The 25,223-nt window shown below is 39.4% G+C and overlaps 1 protein-coding gene across 8 annotated transcripts in view; it reads right to left on the bottom strand.

Annotated features, from left to right (window-relative positions):
* Nucleotides 1-4,696: 4,696 nt before the first annotated feature.
* Nucleotides 4,697-25,223, bottom strand: part of LOC5511558 (RNA-binding protein Musashi homolog Rbp6) — a 34,385-nt gene continuing 13,858 nt past the window's right edge. For 2 of the 8 annotated variants that reach the window (XM_032380968.2, XM_001631892.3), the window contains 13 exons: nt 25,176-25,216; nt 24,908-24,989; nt 24,690-24,774; nt 24,356-24,397; nt 20,848-20,940; nt 19,725-19,773; nt 17,853-17,935; nt 16,371-16,464; nt 14,745-14,837; nt 13,383-13,487; nt 13,023-13,190; nt 12,171-12,382; nt 4,697-9,650 (listed from right to left, as the gene is read on the bottom strand). In XM_032380968.2, coding sequence (XP_032236859.1) covers nt 9,621-9,650; nt 12,171-12,382; nt 13,023-13,190; nt 13,383-13,487; nt 14,745-14,837; nt 16,371-16,464; nt 17,853-17,935; nt 19,725-19,773; nt 20,848-20,940; nt 24,356-24,397; nt 24,690-24,774; nt 24,908-24,989; nt 25,176-25,212 — 1,173 coding nt within the window. In that variant the 5' untranslated portion in view covers nt 25,213-25,216 and the 3' untranslated portion in view covers nt 4,697-9,620. Of the gene's footprint in view, nt 9,651-11,873; nt 11,896-12,170; nt 12,383-13,022; nt 13,191-13,382; nt 13,488-14,744; nt 14,838-16,370; nt 16,465-17,852; nt 17,936-19,724; nt 19,774-20,847; nt 20,941-24,355; nt 24,398-24,689; nt 24,775-24,907; nt 24,990-25,175; nt 25,217-25,223 lie in introns of all 8 variants that reach the window. The other 6 variants (XM_032380962.2, XM_032380965.2, XM_032380961.2 and 3 more) reach the window with 6 other exon arrangements.

Raw genomic sequence — 25,223 nt, forward strand, 5'->3', positions numbered from 1 at the left:
CTCGCAGTCACCCGAGACTTTTCGGGTAACTTTTTGGCTTCGGCAAAACTTCGAAAATAGCCCTATTGAACATAATCATTTGAAATACGAACGAGTGGAAGTTCAAACTGTTCTAAAACATGAAAGCGGTTCTCCAAAATGAAAACATGCGAAATTTTGAACAAAAATGCAATATTAAGCTTTCGGGCCCGAGAATTCTCGGGTGTTTCGAGAAACGGGCGCCAGTTCTGTAGCTTAAGAAGTCACAGAATCTTCATGTTTTTTTTTTTTTTTTTTTCAAACAATTCTGAGCAGAAATGGAGATTTTATTTAAGAAATATCTTTCATACACGATGCATTCCCTTTGCATGAATTAAAGGTTTGCAATTTCTGTAAATAGCAACGTTAGCATGTTTGTTAAAATGTATATAAAATATCTGTTCGATATAATAGAAAATGTGAAATTGATGATTGGGGCCGGTTCCTGAAAGGCCGATCCCTAGATCGCCTAATCCCGGGTTAAAATTCGCTGATCGTAGGTTAGTAAACCTACGGATAACTCATCGTTCCCGAAAAGCCAGATCATCCCCTGGTTAAATCCACACAGGATACCCTGTAGATCAATAGAGAGTAACTCAGATTTACCTTAGGTGGCTTTATTTTCGCAGAGAAGCCCCAAAACACCTCTACATCGCCTGCAATTACCCGTATTTCATTGCCGAAAATGTCATTTACAGGATCCGAGTTGGTGGGTGACACTAGGGGGATGGCATGAAGTTGGGGGTTGGAGGGGGTCTTATTACCGCAATACCACAAAATTTTCGAAAAATAGCATACCGCACAGAAGGACGAGGTTTCGAAGAGCATGCGCGACATCCCATTAACACCGCAATATTTATTTATTTTTTAAAAAAAAAAGCAAAATCTCGCAGTGTTTTGAAAAACTGCATTTAATGTACGTTGCAGCTGCTGACTCGCGAGAATATCACCGCATGTTTTTTTTCTTTTTTACCGCAATCTCGCACAAAAAAGGGCCAATACCGCAAAACACGTCCCCCCCCCTAGCGAGACAGATTCGTTTCAAGTATAAATTTCATGTAACTTTCTGTTTGTCCCAGCACAATTTTCGAGTCGCTAACCAGCGTTTCGGGAACAGAACTAATACAGGGGTAAACATTTAATCGTGAGTTAGGCCAAATTAATCCTGGGCTAGCGCTAATCAATCGGCTTTTCAGGAACCGGCCCCTGAACTATGGGAATGGACGCAAGAGCACTGTATTACGGGGATGGACACAAGGGTAACGGAACAATGGGGAATGGATACAAGAAGTACTGAAATATGGGGATGGACACAATAGGTACTGAACTATGGGGATGGAAGCAAGGGTAACGGAACAATGGGGATGGACACAAGGGTAACGGAACAATGGGGAATGGATACAAGAAGTACTGAAATATGGGGATGGATACAAGAAGTACTGAAATATGGGGATGGACACAAGAGGTACTGAACTATGGGGATGGAAGCAAGGGTAACGGAACAATGGGGATGGACACAAGGGTAACGGAACAATGGGGAATGGACACAAGAGGTACTGAGCTATGGGGATGACACAAGAGGTACTGAAATATGGGGATAGAGGCAAGGGATACTGAACTATGGGGGACACAAGAGGTACTGAAATATTGGGAAAGACACAAGGGATACTGAACTATGGGGGAGGACACAAGGGATACTGAACTATGGGGATGGACACAAGGGATACTGAACTATGGGGAAGGGCACAAGGGATACTGAACTATGGGGATGGACACAAGGGATACTGAAATATGGGGAAAGACACAAGGGATACTGAACTATGGGGATGGACACAAGAGGTACTGAAATATGGGGAAAGACACAAGGGATACTGAACTATGGGGATGGACACAAGAGGTACTGAAATATGGGGATGGACACAAGGGATACTGAACTATGGGGATGGACACAAGAGGTACTGAAATATGGGGATGGACACAAGGGATACTGAACTATGGGAAACACAAGGGATACTGAAATATGGGGATGGACACAAGGGATACTGAACTATGGGGATGGACACAAGGGATACTGAAATATGGGGATGGACACAAGGGATACTGAACTATGGGGATGGACACAAGGGATACTGAAATATGGGGACGGACACAAGGGATACTAAACTATGGGGATGGACACAAGGGATACTGAACTGTGGGGATGGACACAAGTGATACTGAAATATGGGGGAGGACACAAAAGGTACTGAAATATTGGGATGGACACAATGGATACTGAACTATGGGGATGGACGCAAGGGATACTGAACTATGGGGAAAGACACAAGGGATACTGAAATATGGGGCTGAACACCAGAGGTACTGAACTATGGGGATGGACACAAGGGATACTGAACTATGGGGATGGACACAAGAGGTACTGAACTATGGGGATGGACACAAGAGGTACTGAACTATGGGGACGGACACAAGAGGTACTGAAGTATGGGGACGGACACAAGAGGTACTGAAGTATGGGAAAGACACAAGGGATACTGAACTATGGGGAAGGGCACAAGGGATACTGAACTATGGGGATGGACACAAGAGGTACTGAACTATGGGGACGGACACAAGAGGTACTGAAGTATGGGAAAGACACAAGGGATACTGAACTATGGGGAAGGGCACAAGGGATACTGAACTATGGGGATGGACACAAGGGATACTGAACTATGGGGACGGACACAAGAGGTACTGAAGTATGGGAAAGACACAAGGGATACTGAACTATGGGGAAGGGCACAAGGGATACTGAACTATGGGGATGGACACAAGAGGTACTGAACTATGGGGACGGACACAAGAGGTACTGAAGTATGGGGAAGGGCACAAGGGATACTGAAATATGGGAATGGACACAAGGGATACTGAACTATGGGGGACACAAGAGGTACTGAAGTATGGGAAAGACACAAGGGATACTGAACTATGGGGAAGGGCACAAGGGATACTGAACTATAGGGATGGACACCGGACTATGGGGATGAACACAAGGGATACTGAAATATGGGAATGGACACAAGGGATACTGAACTATGGGGATGGACACAAGGGATACTGAACTATGGGGATGGACATAAGGGATACTGAACTATGGGGATGGACACAAGAGGTACTGAAGTATGGGGAAGGGCACAAGGGATACTGAAATATGGGAATGGACACAAGGGATACTGAACTATGGGGGACACAAGAGGTACTGAAGTATGGGAAAGACACAAGGGATACTGAACTATGGGGAAGGGCACAAGGGATACTGAACTATGGGGATGGACACCGGACTATGGGGATGAACACAAGGGATACTGAAATATGGGAATGGACACAAGGGATACTGAACTATGGGGATGGACACAAGAGGTACTGAACTATGGGGAAGGGCACAAGGGATACTGAACTATGGGGATGGACACAAGGGATACTGAAATATGGGGAAAGACACAAGGGATACTGAAATATGGGGACGGACACAAGGAATACTGAACTATGGGGATGGACACAAGAGGTACTGAAATATGGGGACGGACACAAGGGATACTGAACTATGGGGGACACAAGAGGTACTGAAGTATGGGAAAGACACAAGGGATACTGAACTATGGGGAAGGGCACAAGGGATACTGAACTATGGGGATGGACACCGGACTATGGGGATGAACACAAGGGATACTGAAATATGGGAATGGACACAAGGGATACTGAACTATGGGGATGGACACAAGGGATACTGAACTATGGGGATGGACATAAGGGATACTGAACTATGGGGATGGACACAAGAGGTACTGAAGTATGGGGAAGGGCACAAGGGATACTGAAATATGGGAATGGACACAAGGGATACTGAACTATGGGGGACACAAGAGGTACTGAAGTATGGGAAAGACACAAGGGATACTGAACTATGGGGAAGGGCACAAGGGATACTGAACTATGGGGATGGACACCGGACTATGGGGATGAACACAAGGGATACTGAAATATGGGAATGGACACAAGGGATACTGAACTATGGGGATGGACACAAGAGGTACTGAACTATGGGGATGGACACAAGGAATACTGAACTATGGGGATGGACACAAGGGATACTGAAATATGGGGAAAGACACAAGGGATACTGAAATATGGGGACGGACACAAGGAATACTGAACTATGGGGATGGACACAAGAGGTACTGAAATATGGGGACGGACACAAGGGATACTGAACTATGGGGCTGAACACCAGAGGTACTGAACTATGGGGCTGAACACAAGAGGTACTGAACTATGGGGATGGACACAAGGGATACTGAAATATGGGAATGGACACAAGGGATACTGAACTATGGGGATGGACACAAGGGATACTGAACTATGGGGATGGACACAAGAGGTCCTGAAATATGGGGATGGACACAAGGGATACTGAAATATGGGGATTGACACAAGGGATACTGAAATATGGGGATTGACACAAGGGATACTGAAATATGGGGATTGACACAAGGGAATAATAACTGGGGATGGACAACAAGGGGCACTCAACTATTGGATGGACACAAGGGATAAATAAACTTAGAAACCAACACAAGAAACACTTTACCCAAAGGGCAGTCGAACTGAGTAAATGGACACAATATGATGAATAAACTTTGGAGAACAAAATGTTTAATAATCTGTTTCAATGTTACTCCATACATGTCATAAACAAACATCAACGGTGTAATGAATGCGATCTGATCGCTAGCCTGTTTAAGCCAACTTCGATAACACTAGAAACTTGGTTTTAAATCACTTCACTTACAAAATAGGTACCAACACAAACTGGTGTCTAATTCCGATGAGTTTGTTTACGAATAACATTGAGCAACAGGTTCAAAAGGATTTTACCCAAAACGACCCCACTGTGATCAGAGAGTTATATCTGGGTAAAGATCCGGAACCAAACGACTGTACAAGCAAAAGTCTCAGGTACTTTTGACAGAATAAGCACGCATTTAACACAAAATACGAGAAGGCTCGTCTCGCCAACTAAATCATGAAGAATTAAACTTGTTTAACGTAATACCAGGTAGCTTATGCCTTTGACCACCCATGAATTAACCGTGAACATATCCGTAAATAGCAATCCATGCTACAACTAAAACAACTCCATTCTAATTTTAAAGCATCAAATAATACAGGGGAAGTCGTATTGGAATCATGATGTGAGTTTTTGATATTAAAAACAAAATAACATTGCCACGCAAGTCGGATCTACTGACTATAAGAAGTGTCTAGAAAAGGATGTACACAAGATTGCCAAGGGCTTGTCATAGCGTTGCCCATCATCAGAGTTAGTTGTTCTGAGGCTATTTCATATGGCTTGGTCAAAGGCTCACATAGTTAAGTAGCTTGTAGTGCAATCATTAGAAAAGCACACCCCCTTAGGTAGCAGGACAGTACAAGGGAAGGTGAGAAGGGAAGTTTTCCATTCAAACAAAACAAGGAAGAGGGTCAAAATGAAGCAATAAGGTTCATTCACCTCCCCTAAAAGAAATTCTACACCATAACTCTTTTTCATAGAAATACAGTCTATTTAGAGGAATAAAGATCTTATAAATTTTCTTTTTCAAAAATACAAACTTTCTCTTTTTATCTCGATTCCTATAAGCATAGTTATCAAATGTGAATCCATTACTCGCGGCATCAACCACAGCTTTGTTGTGCACTTTGGGATTTAGCCCTGCTAGTCGTTGTAACATTAGATATGTAGGTTATGAAAGGGGGTTATTTATTATCTGAAATACTCTGCTAAAGTATTATGCATTGCAAAAATAAAGCTCTTTGTATAGGTAAGCAGTTTCCCACTGACGTGTGGATTGGAGCGACTTTCAAGGGCCAAGTTAAATATCCTGTCAATATTGACAGTCGTCATAAAAGTCAACAACTCGTACAAGAAAACAGACACAGATGAAAGGGGCTAAGATCTGGAATAGACGACTTGCACACACAAAAAAAACTATTTTTTATGGGGGGGGGGGGGGGGGCGTTCCGGCTTTTGACAGCAAAATCACAACAACAAAAAGAAAAATTAAAAAAGCTGAGCGTTTCTATGCCAGAAAGGGCTTATTCTTATAGAAAGCTATTTTGGTTCGAGTTTGCCTCTCAAAAGGTCACATGATTTCTTAGTGCAAATCGCCCATCAACACAGACTACGGCCACTCCTCCACTAGTTCTGTTACGAGTGTAGGCTCGAGTTGTATGTGGAGCCACAGAGCCCAAAACGAAGTTGAAGTCGAGACAACGGATTCACCTGATTAGCTAACCTTCGTGGTCATAAAAAGAGCTCTAGGATAACTTTCCTCCTGCTATACTTTTAAAGTACGAAAAATGTAAGTAACAAGATAATAGAATAAGATAATAAATATACAGCACCCAAGTCTTCGAGTGCATATTTAAAATTTTCACTTTGGGTCAAGGAATGACTTTCTATCAGGCCAGTAAAGAGGGCAAACACTGACCCCCTGTAATAAACATTCGACGACAAACCTCAGAGATTCATAACCCCTGCTGCACCGAAGAACTCACTGACGGCACATGGGCGGGGTCACCACATGAAGCGGGAATCGTTGGCCTCATCTATGTTGAGCAGGGGACATTCGGTAAACGAATTTCCTGAGCTTCACATCATTCCAAACCTTTTCGAGATTTGCTCCAGCAGTGACCGCTCCCTTGCGCTTATAAGTGACATACTCCGTGCAACCATTGTTAAATATCTACAGATCTTCATGTTAAGATTAGAGTGGTGGATGATAGTCTCACCACTAATTCACTATCTATAATAGATTCCTTGATCGTGCAACTGGTCTAATTCTCTAGCAATTGCCCGGCCTGATAGCAAGAATTTTTTGGGGAAATATTCATTGTGATTTTCTTGAGAAAACTTAAATACTCCTCAACTGAAAACTACTCTACTTTGCCAAAACGAGCCCAGTTTACTTTGTGGACTCTATTCCTAAACCTTGCCTTCAATCAAACGGTGCGCATCTACAGAGTAGCGTTCCCTCACTTCGAACGACTTCCCAAGTTTTCTCAGAGGCATCAAGACCTTCTTGAGGTGCTAGCACTTGAAGGAAAATCACGGGCCCATAAGAGAGGTCTTCAGGAAGACCGGCAGTGAAAGCTCGTAAGGTAGGTTCTCACCAGGACACAAGTATACAAGCAAGCGCTTAGAGAAAACTGAGTATTACTTAATATACGTTTGCGTCATAGTCAGAACAAACCTTATGTCAAAATAAGGTGACTAGAAACTTGGGTTCGGCACAGCAAACTTCACCTCAAGGGTTGGGTGAATGCTAGGGAGATGATAGGTCTAGTGATAAATTGAGTGGGTGCTAGGGGTTGAATAGGTCTAGTGGTAAGTTGGGTGGGTCTAATGGTAAGTTGGGTGGGTGCTAGGGATGGGTTGGATGGGTCTAGGGGTAGGTTATGTGAGTGCTAGAGTTGGGTTGCTCGTGCCAAGTTGTAGGTTGGGTGGGTGCTAGGGGTGGGTTGGGTGAGTCTTGGGTTGGGTTGGTTGGGTATAGAGGAAAATTGGGTGGATCTAGGGTTGGGTGCTAGTGTTGGGTTGGTCGGGTCTAGGGGTAGGTTGGATGGCTGCTATGGGTGGGTTGGTTGGGTATAGAGGTAAATTGGGTGGATCTAGCAATGGGTTGGTTGGGTATAGAGGTAGGTTAGGTGAGATGTTTGAGGGTCGACTAGCACCATCAAGAAGGTCTTGGCTGCCATAGCAATTCAGTTTTTTAAACTGACAAAATAAAAAGCATAATATATGCACACAAATATAAGGATTGCCAATATTCTAAGAGTAAACAGCAGCATTTCATGCCAAAAAGTACACAGACACAGAGGGAGTCGGGGGCGTGAGGGACAAGAAAGCAAGCCCTGGTTACTACGGTGCCTAGCTCTACTATATACCTAAAAATAAACATAAGGATCAACCGGGAAAACACACTTTGGATATGGTCACGGATTTGGCAGACTAGGTACGAGATCTATAAAAAATTGAGCTTTGCCAATTCTCAAATCATATACGCCTACGTAAGAGATCTATACAAAAATGAGCTTTGCCAATTCTCAAATCATATATCAAAAAGAATAAATGAATAATGTGAAACCATATTACCGAAGTAGGTTAACCCAATGTCCTTATTTACAGTTCCTATTCACAAATAACTATCTCTAAAATGCTACTAGTTAATTAATAAATCCTCAAGACTAGCAAGAAATAATCGAGTAAAGCTAACACATCCATGGTTGCCCTTGAGAAGTACCGTCATAAAGACTAACTGCCCTTGAGAAAGTACTGTCCCTTGAGAAGTACTGTCTAAACACTAATTGCAGGCCAAAGCCACTAAAGCTTCGTCGTCACTGGTTAATCACTAGCAAAGTTGGGATCACCACGAAGGGGTAGATTAAAATAGCCTTTCTTTGCATGTGGTAAGCACATTAATACTTCCATGAACAAAGGCTTCAACACCGATGCACGTTACCATGGCTAAGATTTTATATTACTTAAATTAGCCAATGCATGGATTTTCATAGACTCGATCCCCAAAGTTAAGAAGCTTGGGTCTGTTGCTAAAATATTTAAATTCCACACAGACTGGCTACGTACAATTCTTCTCCAACACCTTTTTAGACCCTCAATGGGCCGAACCTCTGAAAAATATTCAAGTTACCAAAATAGCGTGTCATGCAGTGAAGCCTCTGTGTAACAGAAATCAAAATGTAGGCGACTCAGTGATTTGAAACAAGCATTTAGGGTCTCTAATTCCTACCCACAACAGTTATTATTCATAAGCACAATCGTCCATTTGGCAAAGGTGAAACTACAGTTACTAAAAACAACTTTTAAAAAACTGATTCAATGTCGGTTACATGAGGTGATAAAAAGATTATATATGGATATTCTCATAAAAATATAATTGATACAAAGTATTCTCAAGCTGTTGGTTCCGTTTTTTATCATCAGAGCAGATATATATTTTTTTATGGTACATGCTTACTGGAACCAAACGATACCACCAAACCGTTCTTATATGGCAATAATTACTGCAATAAATACTTTATAATAGGGATTATATTATGCTTCTGAAAATACATTTGAATGCGAAATTCAGAGTTCATGGCGTGATAAAACTCATTGTATCAATGTGTATATGAAAACTTATATATCATGTGCTTATGTCCCTGCGAGGGAAAATAAAATTACTCTCAAAAACAACCTTAGGATGTTTAGTGATGACCTAGAGCATGACATCTAGATAAGGTCTAGCCAAAACCACAAACAATACCATGACCTATGTACTAAAACTACAATGAACACAGACTATGTCATGCCAACATAAATACCTATATTCCGGTATAAAACAGTTAAACAAATAATGGGACATTTTACAGGACGTTAATTTAAAAGTGAAGTTGTGAACTTCAAATTGTGATGGCTTGATGTCACCTTGATGAGTGTGGATCTGCAGTGGCTTGAGATCAGTTGATTTATGCCAGTTCTTAATGGGATTCTGCTCAGAACATCAATAGGTGTCTACAATTTTCATGTAGTTCTGAAATAAGATCAAAAATAGTATCAACAACATTATTATTTGATATTTCGTGATGATGATTATGGTGGAAATGATGTCAGTGGGGTATGGATGACGGAAGTAGATAGATGGTGATGGGGTATGGATGATGACGGTGGGGTATGGATGATGACGGTGGGGTATGGATGATGACGGTGGGGTATGGATGATGACAGTAGGGTATGGATGATGACGGTGGGGTATGGATGATGACGGTGGGGTATGGATGATGACGGTGGGGTATAGATGATGACGGTGGGGTATAGATGATGACGGTGGGGTATAGATGATGACGGTGGGGTATGGATGATGACGGTGGGGTATGGATGATGACAGTGGGGTATGGATGATGACGGTGGGGTATGGATGATGACGGTGGTGTATAGATGATGACAGTGGTGTAAAGATGATGACGGTGGGGTATAGATGATGACGGTGGGGTATAGATGATGACGGTGGGTATAGATGATGACGGTGGGTATAGATGATGACGGTGGGGTATAGATGATGACGGTGGGATATAGATGATAACAGTGGGGTATGGATGATGACGGTGGGGTATGGATGATGACGGTGGGGTATGGATGACGGTAGTAGATAGATGATGACGGTGGGGTATAGATGATGACGGTGGGGTATAGATGATGACAGTGGGGTATAGATGATGACGGTGGGGTATAAATGAGGACGGTGGTGTATGGATGATGGTGGGGTATAGATGATGACGGTGGGGTATGGATGATGACGGTGGGGTATGGATGATGACAGTAGGGTATGGATGATGACAGTGGGGTATAGATGATGACAGTGGTGTATAGATGATGACAGTGGTGTATAGATGATGACAGTGGGGTATAGATGATGGCGGTGGGGTATAGATGATGGCGGTGGTGTATAGATGATGGCGGTGGTGTATAGATGATGACGGTGGGGTATAGATGACAGTGATGTATAGATGACGGTGGTGTATAGATGATGACGGTGGGGTATAGATGATGACAGTGGTGTATAGATGATGACAGTGGTGTATAGATGATGACAGTGGTGTATAGATGACGACGGTGGTGTATAGATGACGACAGTGGTGTATAGATGACGACGGTGGTGTATAGATGACGACAGTGGTGTATAGATGACGACAGTGGTGTATAGATGACGACGGTGGGGTATGGATGATGACGGTGGGGTATAGATGATGACGGTGGGATATAGATGATAACAGTGGGGTATGGATGATGACGGTGGGGTATGGATGATGACGGTGGGGTATGGATGATGACGGTGGGGTATGGATGACGGTAGTAGATAGATGATGACGGTGGGGTATAGATGATGACGGTGGGGTATAGATGATGACAGTGGGGTATAGATGATGACGGTGGGGTATAAATGAGGACGGTGGTGTATGGATGATGGTGGGGTATAGATGATGACGGTGGGGTATGGATGATGACGGTGGGGTATGGATGATGACAGTGGTGTATAGATGATGACGGTGGTGTATAGATGATGACGGTGGTGTATAGATGATGACAGTGGTGTATAGATGATGACGGTGGGGTATGGGTGATGACAGTGGGGTATGGGTGATGACAGTGGGGTATAGATGATGGCGGTGGTGTATAGATGATGACGGTGGTGTATGGATGATGACGGTGGGGTATAGATGATGACGGTGGGGTATAGATGATGACGGTGGTGTATAGATGATGACGGTGGTGTATAGATGATGACGATAGTTATGAATAATACTTTAGATGATTGTTTTGGTGTCAATTGATCATAGTTACAGTTATTTTAATGTTTATGATGATCATTTAAATTATCATGATTATTACTGTGATGTTACTGCTTAGATGAATGTTTGAGACATTGTTGGTGACGTGAGTATGATGGTGATGCTGGAAATCATATTGTAGTGGTTATGTTAATGGTAATTGTTGTTATATTGATGAAGATGACGATGATAATCATGATGATGATGATGACAACTACACTTACAGTCATTATACATCATCTGTAAGAACAATGTACAAACAAGTATATCCAGAATGATAACAAGAACACACAGTTTGAGTACTGGCACAGAGCGGTTTTCAGCAGACTGCTTGTACAACCAAAAAAAATCTGCAATGTCACTTATCCAAAATAAAATTCAAACAGCCGCTAGAAAATCGCTCATTAAATTACTAGTAAATTGCTTACTTTTTTATTCCTAATGTCAGAACTGAAAAGAAAAAAAAATATTACGACTTTGTTTTTAAAGGAGTGATAATTAGAAGAAAACATCTCCATTGGATGCTTCATGTGAATATGTCCTTTAAAGTTTAGAATGCCAAGGGTGGTCTATTTTCAATATTGTTAAATTACAACCAGTGTGAGCAAAGCAAAACTAAATCTGAGATTAAGTTGTTTTTACTTGCTTCTCCATTGGCAATAAACATTAAGGTAAGAAATGCCAACTCTGACTTGTGTTCAAGTACTTAACCTGTGTTAACTCACCGCCATGGCGGGGCCAAAGCCAGCGGGCTGGGGACTAGTGGCTGAATAACCCAATTCAGCAGCACCACTTCCCCCTGATGCTGACATGTAAGCAAGCTCCTGGCTAACGCCTACGGGGCCTGGGCTTGTCGCAGGGGCAAACCCACGGGATACAGGCGAAGCTGGTGGTGGTCCATAATTTGGCTGGTGGTAACCATTCATTGGCATGCCCCCTATGCACAAATGAACAGTAAAAACATGTAAAATAGAACAAGTGACATAAAAAAACTATCCTTTTCCTCCCCTCAGTTCAATTCTATTAACATAATAAATGTGTTTTTTAGAAAACGTCTAAGAACAAGTCCTAGCTCGCCAATACTCTACTACACCGTGTTGTACATTTGGTGTTAATACCTGGCTAGTCTGATGTTTGTACATTTGGTGTTAATACCTGGCTAGTCTGATGTTTGTACTTTTGGTGTTAATACCTGTACATTTGGTGTTAATACCTGGCTAGTCTGATGTTTGTACATTTGGTGTTAATACCTGGGAGTCGAAGTAGTCCGATGTATATAAATTTGGTATTATTACCTGGGTATTCGAAGTAGTCCGATGTATATAAATTTGGTATTAATACCTGGGTAGTCCGGGTAGTCTGATGTATATATATTCGGTGTTAATACCTGGGTATTCGAAGTAGTCTGATGTATATATATTTGGTGTTAATACATGGGTATTCGAAGTAGTCTGATGTATATATATTTGGTGTTAATACCTGGGTAGTCGGGGTAGTCTGATGTATATATATATTTGGTGTTAATACCTGGGTAGTCGGGGTAGTCTGATGTATATATATATATGTGGTGTTAATACCTGGGTAGTCGGGGTAGTCTGGCACAGGGTTAAGCTGACTCATCTCCCTGCTGCTGTTTCCTCTGGCTCCAGAGCTACCAATTGAGGCATACTCTGCATAGTACTGTCCCCCTGAGGGCCGTCGCTGGTCAGCTGGTCCCATGTATGCACTTGGATAGCCAGGGAAGCCTGCAAAAAGATTGGTTTTCAATTAGATTAGAGCAGGGGAGGGGGGGGGGGGCAATTAGAGGCAAGAGCCTATTACAGCAATGAATACAGGTGTATAAAAGTTTGGTCTAAGTTTGCGTTTGCGCATTATTCATAATGGATAGTGTGTACCCCGCTCACCTGTATATGCACCTGGGTAAATAAGAGTCTTACCAACTGGGTAGCCCCCTATATATCCTCCTCTACCACGCCCTCTTCCTCGCCCTTGCGCTGCAGCAGCATAAGCAGCAGCATACGCAGCAGCCGCAGCATTGTAATCTGAAACAAATTACAATACCATGCTTAGCAGGGTGACAATAACAACAAGAAGTCCTTGGTCAGAACAGTGACAACAACAACAACAACAATAATATGGTCTTAAACAAGGACCCACTACACAAGGGCCTGGTCCACAAAAGGCTCAGTTGTCGGTAAACTGCTCCGTGGTGCGGAGCTCCGGAGTTCAGCCCAAACTAAGAGGCCCATAAGCAGCAAGCCTACATCAGATCGAGGCTCTATTTTAGCACTACGCTAAAATAGAAAGTCTACAAATTGTTTCAAACTTTTAACAAACAGTTTCTATCCTTGTTAAAATCGGGTTAAAATCGTTGATCTGCGGAATGGTGGCCCAGTGTATAAATAAAAGTAAACCAATCACAATATTGGAAATCAACTATAAAAAATAATATAAAATAAACTAATTAAAATCCTAATTCCTTTATTTAATATTTATTTTCTATTTATTTTTATTCTTTGACGAAAAAAATATAAAAAAATTTTGTGGCCAAAAAAAAATATCGACAAAAAAATGACAAACAGAAAATGTTTATTGAAACATCCCGCACTAAATTTATTCACACAAAAAAATAATATAGAACTGATAAAAAAAAATCTGGACGTCGAAAAATAAACCACATTGAAAATCAACATTGAATATCGACATTAAAAATCAATGTTGAAAATCAAAGGTAAATTTCACCAACATAGAAATTCGAAAATGAAAATGAATTTCGCGTTTTCTCTAAGTGGCCCATCGTTATAATAACAAAGGCATCTGGTGACACTATAAGGACGATGACCCAGTGTTATAATAGACCAGGACTCCTTGCGCACTTTCGCCAATTGGATACAAAAAGTCCATGATCAGTGCAGTGACAAGAAAAACAACACAACTAACAACAAAAACAATAACACAACAACACAAAAATTAAGTCCTTGGTCAGTACAGTGACAACAACATCAACAACTACAAATGCGAATAAAATAGAATATAACGTATACTTTCCAAGGGTATCTGGCTATTCTAGTTGCATTGAAATTGTGAATGTTTCAATGCAAAGGGTTCAGCAGATTGACATGCTTTAGGGTTGGACGAAATGGTAGTACAACAGTTAAGTAATGTGGTAACATAGTAATGTAATTGCTTCTTAAGACAACATCTTGGATGCTTTAATGCAAGGGTGAGTACAATTTCATATACTGTAAATATGCAACTTAAATGTTGCTAAATTGGAAAGGAAATGGAACAATATTTACAAGAAAGTGTTTCTGGCGTACTTTGGAAAGGACTAAACCCAGCAACGGCTCCTGGGAATCCTGGAGCTCTCCCGTACCCAGGAAGAGGGTAAACTGTGACAGAAAACACCATGCATTAGCATTACAAACACATGTACAGCTTAATAGAAGGGCAACATACCCCTGGTTAGACTAGTGCTTCCAACCTAGGTTCGGTAATTTGTTGAAATTTCATGTGTGTAACCACAACCGAAAACCTCAGTAGATGTCATTGAGAACAAAGAAAATTCTACTGTAGTAGAGTTCTGGCGACCCATGGTTGATGGCCTCAACTGAGGTTGCAGTTATTATCACTGACAGATGTAAAAGTGTAAAGGTGTCAAATTGCATGTTTTGCTAAAAAACCTTGGTGTTTTTCATAACGATTATTTGACTTATGATGGTAACTCTAGTCTGACTTTTGGTTTCATTCCTGATAATGAGTTTTAAGCTCCAAATGATCTGTTGTTTTCAAACATAATTTTTTAAACCATATTCGAAATTAAATTGTTGCTCGATGTATGCTCTATAACTTATATATATATATTGGTGCCATGTTGAACACAAGCTAGAATAAATCCCGCCAAAGTATTTGAATGATAATCAATGTAGATCCCTAAATAAGTAACCCGCGACACCAGGACACTTGATTCCTCGCTGTTGACAACTCAACTAAGGTAAAGAGAGCTTGTGTAACTGCACAAAAAGTCAACCAGGACCAACCTGGGTTCAGTTAACCTCAGTTGGCATCCTAGTGTAACCACGGCAATAATCAGTACATTATCAGCCACACTAAGGTTAAAATTATTCTTTCATTATACATCTATTTCAAAGAATGTCGCCAGAAGAAAAAAAAAAACGGTTCTACAAACTGGAAATACCATGGGTCTCGCTATATCCTATTGAATGCATGAAAATGTAGATTAACCTTTTTTTATACATAATGTTTATTCTTGCAAAATAATTAACACAACAAGTAGTGGTCAGTTCCTTGAACTGACTGCCATCTGCCATTTGCAACGGTCTTTGAATTAGGTTTATCTAGTATATGATAAAGATTCATTTGATATACACGAGGCTCTCTTCACCACCCCTCTTAATGATAGGCTGTCATTAAGCTATGCCTCTTCATAAACCTGTTGCAAAAGTCCAACTTATCACTAACAAAATAGACTTCCCTTTAATACACGAAATGAGAAATGAAAGGAAAAAAAAGGTTTCATTTAGGTCTGGCAGCCAGCAGAACCACCAATTACTATTTTTTTTAGCACAGGCTAGATTTTTTTAAAAAGTCTATTTTTATTTGAACACTTCCACCCCCTACCCTGGAACCATCTTCTGAAACTAAATGAAACCCCTACTAACAGAAAGTTATAGTATTTTTTAAAAGGTTACAGCAAGACAGTGTATGGGAAGTGAGGATACAGCAAGGTCCAGAGCTTTATAGAAACCACTTAAAGCAATCTTACCAGCCACAACAATGCAGACATAGTCTGCCTCAGATAATGCTTATTAATAATTGTTGTTAGGCTTTAAAGCATGCCCGTGATGGAGCTATTATGGAAGGATTAGGAGGTGCCAAAAGCGGTTCTATTGGTCTGGACTTACTGATGCCTCTGCCATACACTCCTCTACCTGCTCGACCCCTACCGCCCTGAAGACTGTACATGACCTCTTTAGGTTGTGCCTTCTTCACCTCAACCTAATGCAGAAAACAAAGGAGTGGTTAAAATATAAGAAGAGTAGTTAAAACATGAGGAGAGTGGTTAAAATATGAGACAAGTGGTTAAAATATGAGGGGAATGGTTAAAATATGAGAAGAGTGGTTAAAATACGAAAAATATGAGAAGAGTGGGTAAAATTTGGGAAGAGTGGTTAAATGAGGAGAGTGGTTAAAATATGAGAAGAGTGTTTAAAATCCAAGAATGGTAAAAAAATATATAAGAGTGGTTAAAATACAAAAGTGAAATCACCCGATCTTTCACCAGCATACATATCTAGGGGAAACCTATGAACTCTCTTTTATTCCCTAAAGCTTATGCCAAGCAGACAAAGACCCTCTGGTGATTTAAAACTACGGTATAGCCACATGTTTTCAAACTCTTCCCTCATTTCCTAAACGTGTTTATCCCTTAATTATTTCAAAATGCTTTTTTATTCTCAGAGTATAGGACAGGATCATAAGTACATTCCTTTTATGCCATCCCTTTCTAAATTAATAAAACTGTCATTCAAGACAATATATGTAATGCATTAAACTGATAAAATAGTTCAGACCAATATATGACAAAACAATAACAATGTTATTAAAATGAAGTAAATGCATAATATTCTGTCTCTCTAAGGATTATCTCTCAAATGGTCATCCCAGACAACAGAACTGATAACCACTTAGGCTAGTCAGGCAAAGACAAAAGGCATTATAAGCTGTCGCCATAATTCACATTCTGTGATAGCCAATATTATCATAGATACTATGATATTCCAGTTCCAAAGGTTGTCAACCTCCCTATAGATGTTATTCCTAATGCAAATAGAGCATTCTAAATCTTAGGTAAGGCAAGCTTACCAGAAAGAAAGATAGTAATGTCAAACCACTCATACTTTCAAGATCTCTTAGGTCAAAAAGGGTGAAAAATTTTAATGGATGGCAAAAAAAAAAAAAATAATAATAATAATAATAATAGTAAAAAATAAAAAAATAAAAATATGACAAAAGTTCTAAACATAATATAGGGAATCTTGGCCATATATGTTAGCCCTTACAGTATGTACATAACTCCAATAGATAAAAATATGTTTTTGTTGAGAAAGGAAAACCAGAGATAAAAAAACTTGGATCAAAGGCAAAAACCAACAAACTCAAGTCAAGTCATAACTGAAAATTGGTGTTACGCTTTGTGAAAGGAAGATACAGTATGAAAAACACGAAACAAAAAACACAGATTATTTGTAGAGAGTCCATGTCAAATTTATACCTCCTTGTTGTTAATCAACACAGATTATTTGTAGAAAGTCCATATCAAATTTATACCTTCTTGTTGTTAATCAACACAGATTATTTGTAGAGAGTCCATGTCAAATTTATACCTTCTTGTTGTTAATCAAGTGGTACTGTGTGTCACATGCTTTATCTGCACTGTTCTCTGACTCAAATGTGACAAATCCAAATCCTGCCAGAACAAAGGATAAAGGTTAATAGTGGAAAAAGCTTTGTTAGCAACAAGAAACCTGTGGTAAACTGGTGAGGTGATTTCATTACATAATAAATTTAATAAGCAGTATCACTTTTTACTAATTAATTTTTTTCAGGCAACACAAGACAAACCCTTAGAAACAAGTCTAAGCAACATGTTGTAGGGGGTGGGGGGGATAAATAAAATGACTGAAGAAGGTTGAATAAATATAGATAAGAATAAATAAAAATGCCAACAAATAAACAAATAGGTACTCTGGTTTCATGATCATGATATCTACCCCTTAAGACTATCAATTTATTAAAATAATCTATGAAGGATTAAAGTTTCAATAGAGAGATTTCTATATCTTGCTTGACAGTGATGTTTTATTTTTGAAATTAATATTCTCTCTCCATTTTTAAGAATATAACTGTTTTCCCTGCATTCTTTTATTTTTTAAAAATAGATTTGGTCTGGTTTAGTTGTGGCATTGATTGAAATTCACTGTGATTCAAGCAGATTTAATTGGCTACTAAGATGAACATCTCATTTGCCTTGGGTTTCATCCTATGAAACCATGCGTCACACAAATCAGATCAAGAGGCTTTCAGTTCAGCAAGCACCACCACCTCTGAGATACTGTCATCTTAGACATGGCTGAAATTTTTAATTATATGATGCAGCTTAAATAGGAAGGAATTAGAAGCAGGTGTTCACAGGTTTGAATGGTCTTAATGCACAGTAATTATTAATATCCCTACAGTAGTGCACCTAATGCTTTAAATAATGCCACAATTTTTGCAAATATTTATTGAATCTGTCTAGCAGGAGAGGGGAAACAAAGGCAAGGGCAACTCAATTCAATTATGGAGGTCTGGGAGCCACCTCTGCCACCCTTTAGCCACGTGTTTTCTTATGATTGGGTAAACGGTGAAAGGGGCACTGTCAAGCAATACAGCCAACATTAAGCACACGTGTGAGGCTGCTTATTGGGCAGCTGCAAAGGAAGGTCTTCATGTCAGCACTGCCCCACCCTAACACTAACAGGCCTTAAATAAGACATTTTCTTATAATAAAAATATAATGAAAATGGTGACTTGATCTAGCAACAGTAAAATGAGATTAGATAATGGCTACCACAATGACTTTAGCCTCAAGGTTCTAAGCAGGAAGAGAGACGTTCCTGAATGACATCAAATGAAGGTCATTCTTTGACATTAAACCATTTTGGATATCACTTTTCATGTTGTCTGGGAATTACAGGAACAAATTTGTGGCCGGTCTCTTCAACTTAAAACAAGGCTTTCATAGAAATCTTTAGCAAATTGTGAACATAGCTTATATCAGACCTAGACTATTTGCTATTGGTTTTATCAAGTGAGAAATATTTCCCTAAACACATTATGACAATATTAGTTTTTCCTGAAATTCTAATATTGTGTATTATATGTCATAATTTTAGAGGGGAAAATTGATTGTTTCTCCATGATGAGGTAATTATCCTATTTTCTATTGTTCAGGCAGTTCAGACAGTTCAGACGGTTCAGACATAAGAAACCAGTCAGGCATGACCTCTGTCCTTTTCCCAAAATAGAACATAAAGCTGAAGAGACCATCAGATGACAGCATAGATAGTTTCCAAAACCACTATTCACTGCGGTAATTGTGTGAAGTTGATTGGTCCTTCAGAAGAAAAAAGCTTTTTTGCTGGTATTAAAATCTAATCCTTAAAGTGTGTCTCCTGAACTCTAAGAGGTGTCTTGGCTTTATTCAAATCACTCACCCCGGTGCCTCTGGGTTGCTTTATCAAACATCAGCATTGTCTCTGTAATCTAGGGAAAGCAATAAGCTTGTATTAGTTTAGTCTGGATGCCAGATTAGACCTCATTTGCTCAGATCAAAATTCTCACTTGGAGACAAAGAGATGTGTGAAGGAGAGCAAAACGTGGTGCATAAAAACAGTCTTGTCAACTTGATAACCCACAAACACCACACTGTCGCCAAAAACAGGAAAACAGAAATAAGAATTGAGATGCCCGCTCTTTAAAAAACACTTTATTAAAATGTACTTTCATCCCAAATTTAAAACACTGTAACATTTTATGATTATAGTAATAGAATATTGTGGTCTGCTGTGTCAAGTGGAGAGAAACTATTTTACCAGAAGAACTTTTAGAACTTGAAAACCTCTGACAGAGCATTGAGGAAGTTTACTGGTCCTTACAAATCATGTCAGGGTCGCCATGCTGTTTTTTTGGGGATTTAAATGTGTGGAATGATAAAAGATGTATATCAGGCCTTCATTACCCAGGCCTGATATCAGTGTTTCCAATATTAGTGGAAGGGGGGAGGGGGGGAGGGCAGATATTTAGTCATTTATCACCTCTTATCTATTAATGAATTCTATAATTGGTTTCAAATCGTCATCAAAACATCTGAATAAAAAAGTATTAAAACAAATTCAAAATTATAAATTATTTTTATATAAGAATATGATAAGAGTTGACTTTAACAGTGACAAATACTGCAATTAATATAAAAAAATACATTTCTTATTGCTTAAGGATATCTAAAGTATAAACCCCTGATAATTTGTCGGACGCTGGGTATTTTAAATGCAAAAGCTCTTTTGGTTAACCAACTTAAAGATTTTGCAATTTCCACGATTACAAATCAAAGATAACACTCTCAAATGGAATGATATTTAAGATGATAGAGTAACTACAGTGATGCAATTTACAGATATATTGATGGTATGTCATTGGTTTGTATACCCATCGCCAAGCAAAGAGAATTTAAAATCAATAAATATTGAATGTAATTCTCTAACAAAAAAAATAACTTTCAATTGAGCAAAATGAATTCAATTCTACTGACTAAAAATAAATCAAAATCTACTGACTAACCTTCCCAAATTGACTAAAATATTTCTTCATGTCCTCCTCTGAAGTATTTGTTGAAAGCCCTCCAATAAAAATTTTCTTTGTGGTTGTAACCATCTGAAATGTAAAAAATACAACTGATTAGTTTTAAAAAGTATGCATGGAATGTGTTGTGGCAACACAAAATTAAGCAATGTTATACATTGCAGTACTATTTCTTAATTGTACCTTTGCATACAGGTACCAACTCAATTAAAATGATTATTCAAGTGATTGCACAATATGGCATGTAAGGTTACAACGCAATCAAGTAACTAATGGCCAAAGGCCATGCTTCCCTTTTTCATGATACTTTGTGATTAGTTAATGTAGCAAAATAAGCTCTTGACCTACTAAAATCTTTAAAAAACAGGCTTATCTCTGGGTTTGCTTCATGATCAGCATAAATTTTGATACCTAGACAAGATTTCATCAAGTATTTCAGGACTTTTGATAGCAGTAATGAACCCTTTAGCCTTCCTTATTAGTAATGTATAGCTTGCCTGTATGCTTTTGCCCATTCTCCAAAGAAACAAACCACAAAACAGAAAATAAATTAGTTTAGAAAAGAGGACCTTATAATAATGATTTTAATATATAGTGAGACCCAAAAACTTGGTCCATGGCCAAAATATCTGTCAGCTTGAAGTTAATAAATCAACTCTTTCTTTGAGAGCTAGTAACACTGAATGTCTAATGGGGTAAAAAGGAGTTGACATGTCAAGAGAGCTGTCAATCAATGTCAATCCTTTTTGGCAGTTGATTGGGCATGTTGGAGGAGGTACTTAGAAAAAAATTAAAATAAGCTTCAAAGGAAAGAAAGGTTATTCTAGTTATCCACAGAAACTAATTTTAAATTAAAGACTAATTAACTGCTAATGCTTGCTGAATTCAGACTAAGAAAAGAAACTTTGATTGTGAATATATAAATAATAGCATAAATAATATCCTAGATAGTGACTAATCTATGCTTATATACTAGACAACTAATTAATAATAACTGGTTTTATCACGGTGTTTTCAAACAATACTTAAATTGCTAGATACATTAAAATATTATTTAATCATAAAAGTATATTTCTATATATTTTGTAAACATAACAATGTGTAACTAGTCATTTTCTCTCTTCCTTGCTTTTAACAAAACTGTGAGCCAATAACATGGAGTTTTCAAACAAATTCAAAACCAGCAAAAACAATTCTTGTAAAAACTTTGCAAAAATAAGTTATAGCCGCTTAAAATAATTACCGTTCTAGAAAATTCTTCTGTACAATAGTATGCTCTGAGCTGCATTTAGCTGAAAGGCTAAGAGGCTGAATAAAGAACTTTGCCGCTTGTTTTGTCTAGCCAATTTAGCATCAACATATAGAGTATGTAAAAAAAACATTAAGAGAAGAGTTCGACCGTTGGAATAAAAAATATTTTTTTACATGAAATATGCAGATAAAAGTGGACTTTCTTTAGTGAGTAATGCATGATAAACACTTTGTTAAAAATTCTAAACCTTAGTGTTAATGGTTTATTCAGAACTGGTTCATTGATTGACGCGGTATGCTAAAAGGCTAAAGTTGATTAATCGGGAATCCAACCTTTAACAAGAGCTCTTGAACCATGGCAAAATGGTGTGGCGATCTATGGCAAGATTTACGGGTCATAATAATACCCCTGCGTGAAACTGGCCAAAAATAGATACCTCTGGCTTTTTCAACACATCCGTCCTAAACACAATGATACACTAAACACTTTGAATACCGCACATGCAACTTCGATGAGCGAATTTTAGGCAATATTCCAGGTATTTCTGGAAAAGTTGTCCAATTCAGGAAGTGATTGTATCGATTCAGGAAACAGCAATTTGAATCTATTTACTTGGGCATCAACGACTGTCAAAATCGCTCAGCATGCGCGGAAAATTCACACATTCCCGTTGCACAGCCGGCACAGCTTATGCCGGAATTTACGTTAAATTAAGACTTGTGCAAAAGATCAAAAACCAAAGGAACGCAAACAAGTAAACACAAAATGAGTAAAGTAAAATATAATTTGAACCGAGTAATTACGCTTTTTCTTATAAACAGATAGTGTCTGCACAATCTCACTGCAAGACAAAAGCGAAAGTTCGAATTTGAATAAATTACCGGGGTCTCGATCACGCTCACTTCAATCAATCAATCGAGCGCTGGAAATAAAACTGAAACACGAGATTAAAACTGGTAAGGGTAAATACGTCCAGAAAAAGGCATTGAGATTTAGTGTTGAAGGCCGGGAGAAATAGCTATTTCTGGTTCGTTCGTTTATAAATACGGTTTATAAGTCGATGCAAAGAGCGAGTGTTTACGACACCGCCACGGCAGTGTCTACAAATTATTCATTAGCCGCTTTGAAGGATATCGCTCAAGCGCTGTTATTATCGACTAGCGACAAGTTCGCTAGCCAGGCACAAGCACCATGCCGTTGTTTATTTTGGCGCTGAATAATAATAAATTAAAACCTTGAAAAAATGGATATTTTTGTTCGGTTTTATTCCAGATCGGGACGGTGTTAAATTCTAACGTGACTCGACCGTATCCCCAGTAACACAGCAGCGAAAGGTTTCGCCGATTCAGCGATCGGTCAAACTTTGTGCCTCTTAACGCAAAAATAACTTTCCAAAGCAACTGACACTTTATAGCAGGTAGTACAACCTCAGTACCCGTCCTTTTGTTCTTGCATATCAAAGAAGGTTTAACAATCCATAATCATGTGATTGAGGGAAACACAGCTTTAGATAGGAATAATGCTGTGGGAATCCTAAGCTTTTAAGAATCAGTATTCTGGACGATCGCGTTCACACTGCACGCGCGCCTCCATTAAAGCTTCCTCGTGTGGAAAGCCTAGGAAAGTTGTCCCTTGCTAGGACCGCTTCGATGCCTGAATTTGTTTATTTTCGAGTGGGCGTTGCAAATGGACAATAAAAGCTAAGTTCAGGCCGCAATGCCTTCTGCAGGCTCTCGTCTCAGACAAGCCAGTGTTTTCGCCCAGCGTTTGCAGGATATAGGCAGAGGTTTGCCCGCCGTGTTTTCAGACAAAGAACTAAGCCGCGAAGCACAGATTTTGTGGTTCGCGAAGGCTGCTGTCGATAAGCTTATCTGAGCTAGGAGAGATTTTTGCCATTGCGAAATAGATTTCATAAACACGACCGGGTGCCTTGCTAACAATAATTTATTCCAAATTCGAGACAGCGGAAATCTAAGCGATTCGAAAGCTCGCATATTGTACAAATATTGCCGAGAAAAAGCTACTAGGCGTATAAAAACATGGAAACCATTTGCATGCTAGCACTTGATCGGTTTCTGCACTCTAATGGTGCAAATTCAAGTTAGCTGTACTCTGGTACTGGAAGTCGTTACAACTTCGCATAGCGAATAATCCCAAGCGAAGCTCTGATCTTTTGATCAACTTTTGCCTTGAAAACTAGTCATTTTATTTGCATAGAAAATAACAAGTTATTACCTTGGCTGGTGCTCTCTTGGGGACAGCTAGCTTAGGATCAATCTGGTGAAAAATATCCACAAAATTTAAAATATTATTAGCCCATGTCAGGAGAACGAGTCTAGAACTTTTATTGAACAGCCTTAAAATTATCCTTATGTAGATGGAAAATACAAACCGGGACTTCTTTTCCCAGTAATGATAAAAGGCCGAGCTTAGGGGGTTGTTTTGCGGAGAGAAATAAATAATATTGCGGACCACAAAAGCGAGCGTGATCTGCACATAGACAAACACCAGACATAGCCCAATTGTCACTTCGAGTTCTACTTTATTCCCCGGTATAATAAACCCAAACCTTTTTGCCGTCCAGCTCTTGGGCTCCACTGTTTAGTACGACGTCAACGGCTTTGGGATCTTTAAACGTTAGGAATCCAAAACCCCTAAGAAGGGAAACAAACGCTGGGTAACGAACGATATATTACTGTGTTGCATATTGCATTGGCTCAGACATGCCATTTACGGTACAGCGCCGCGAATAAAATTCGAGTCTGGAAGTCGTTTTGTTTATCTCACCTCGAACGCTTCGTTACTGGATCTCGCATCACTACGCATTCTTTCAGCTCGCCGAATTTCTCGAAATGTTGTCGAAGACCCTCTGGAACAATCAACACAAACGGTCGACTTGAGGATAGCTACAATTAAATGCGAGCGACAGACGGGTCTGGGGGTCGTCGACAGAGTACAAGTAATTTCTTGCTCGATCCAAAAAGTACAAAAACGCTGCTGAGAAATCATAGCAAACTATAAGAAGCGAAGTTAACTAGGAGCACAAAAGTCATACCTGCTGTAGTTTGCCAGCTTAGCCCACCAATAAACATCTTCCTAAAAT

The sequence above is a fragment of the Nematostella vectensis genome, chromosome 4 (genome assembly GCF_932526225.1).
Source record: "Nematostella vectensis chromosome 4, jaNemVect1.1, whole genome shotgun sequence".
Taxonomy (NCBI): Eukaryota; Metazoa; Cnidaria; class Anthozoa; order Actiniaria; family Edwardsiidae; genus Nematostella; species Nematostella vectensis.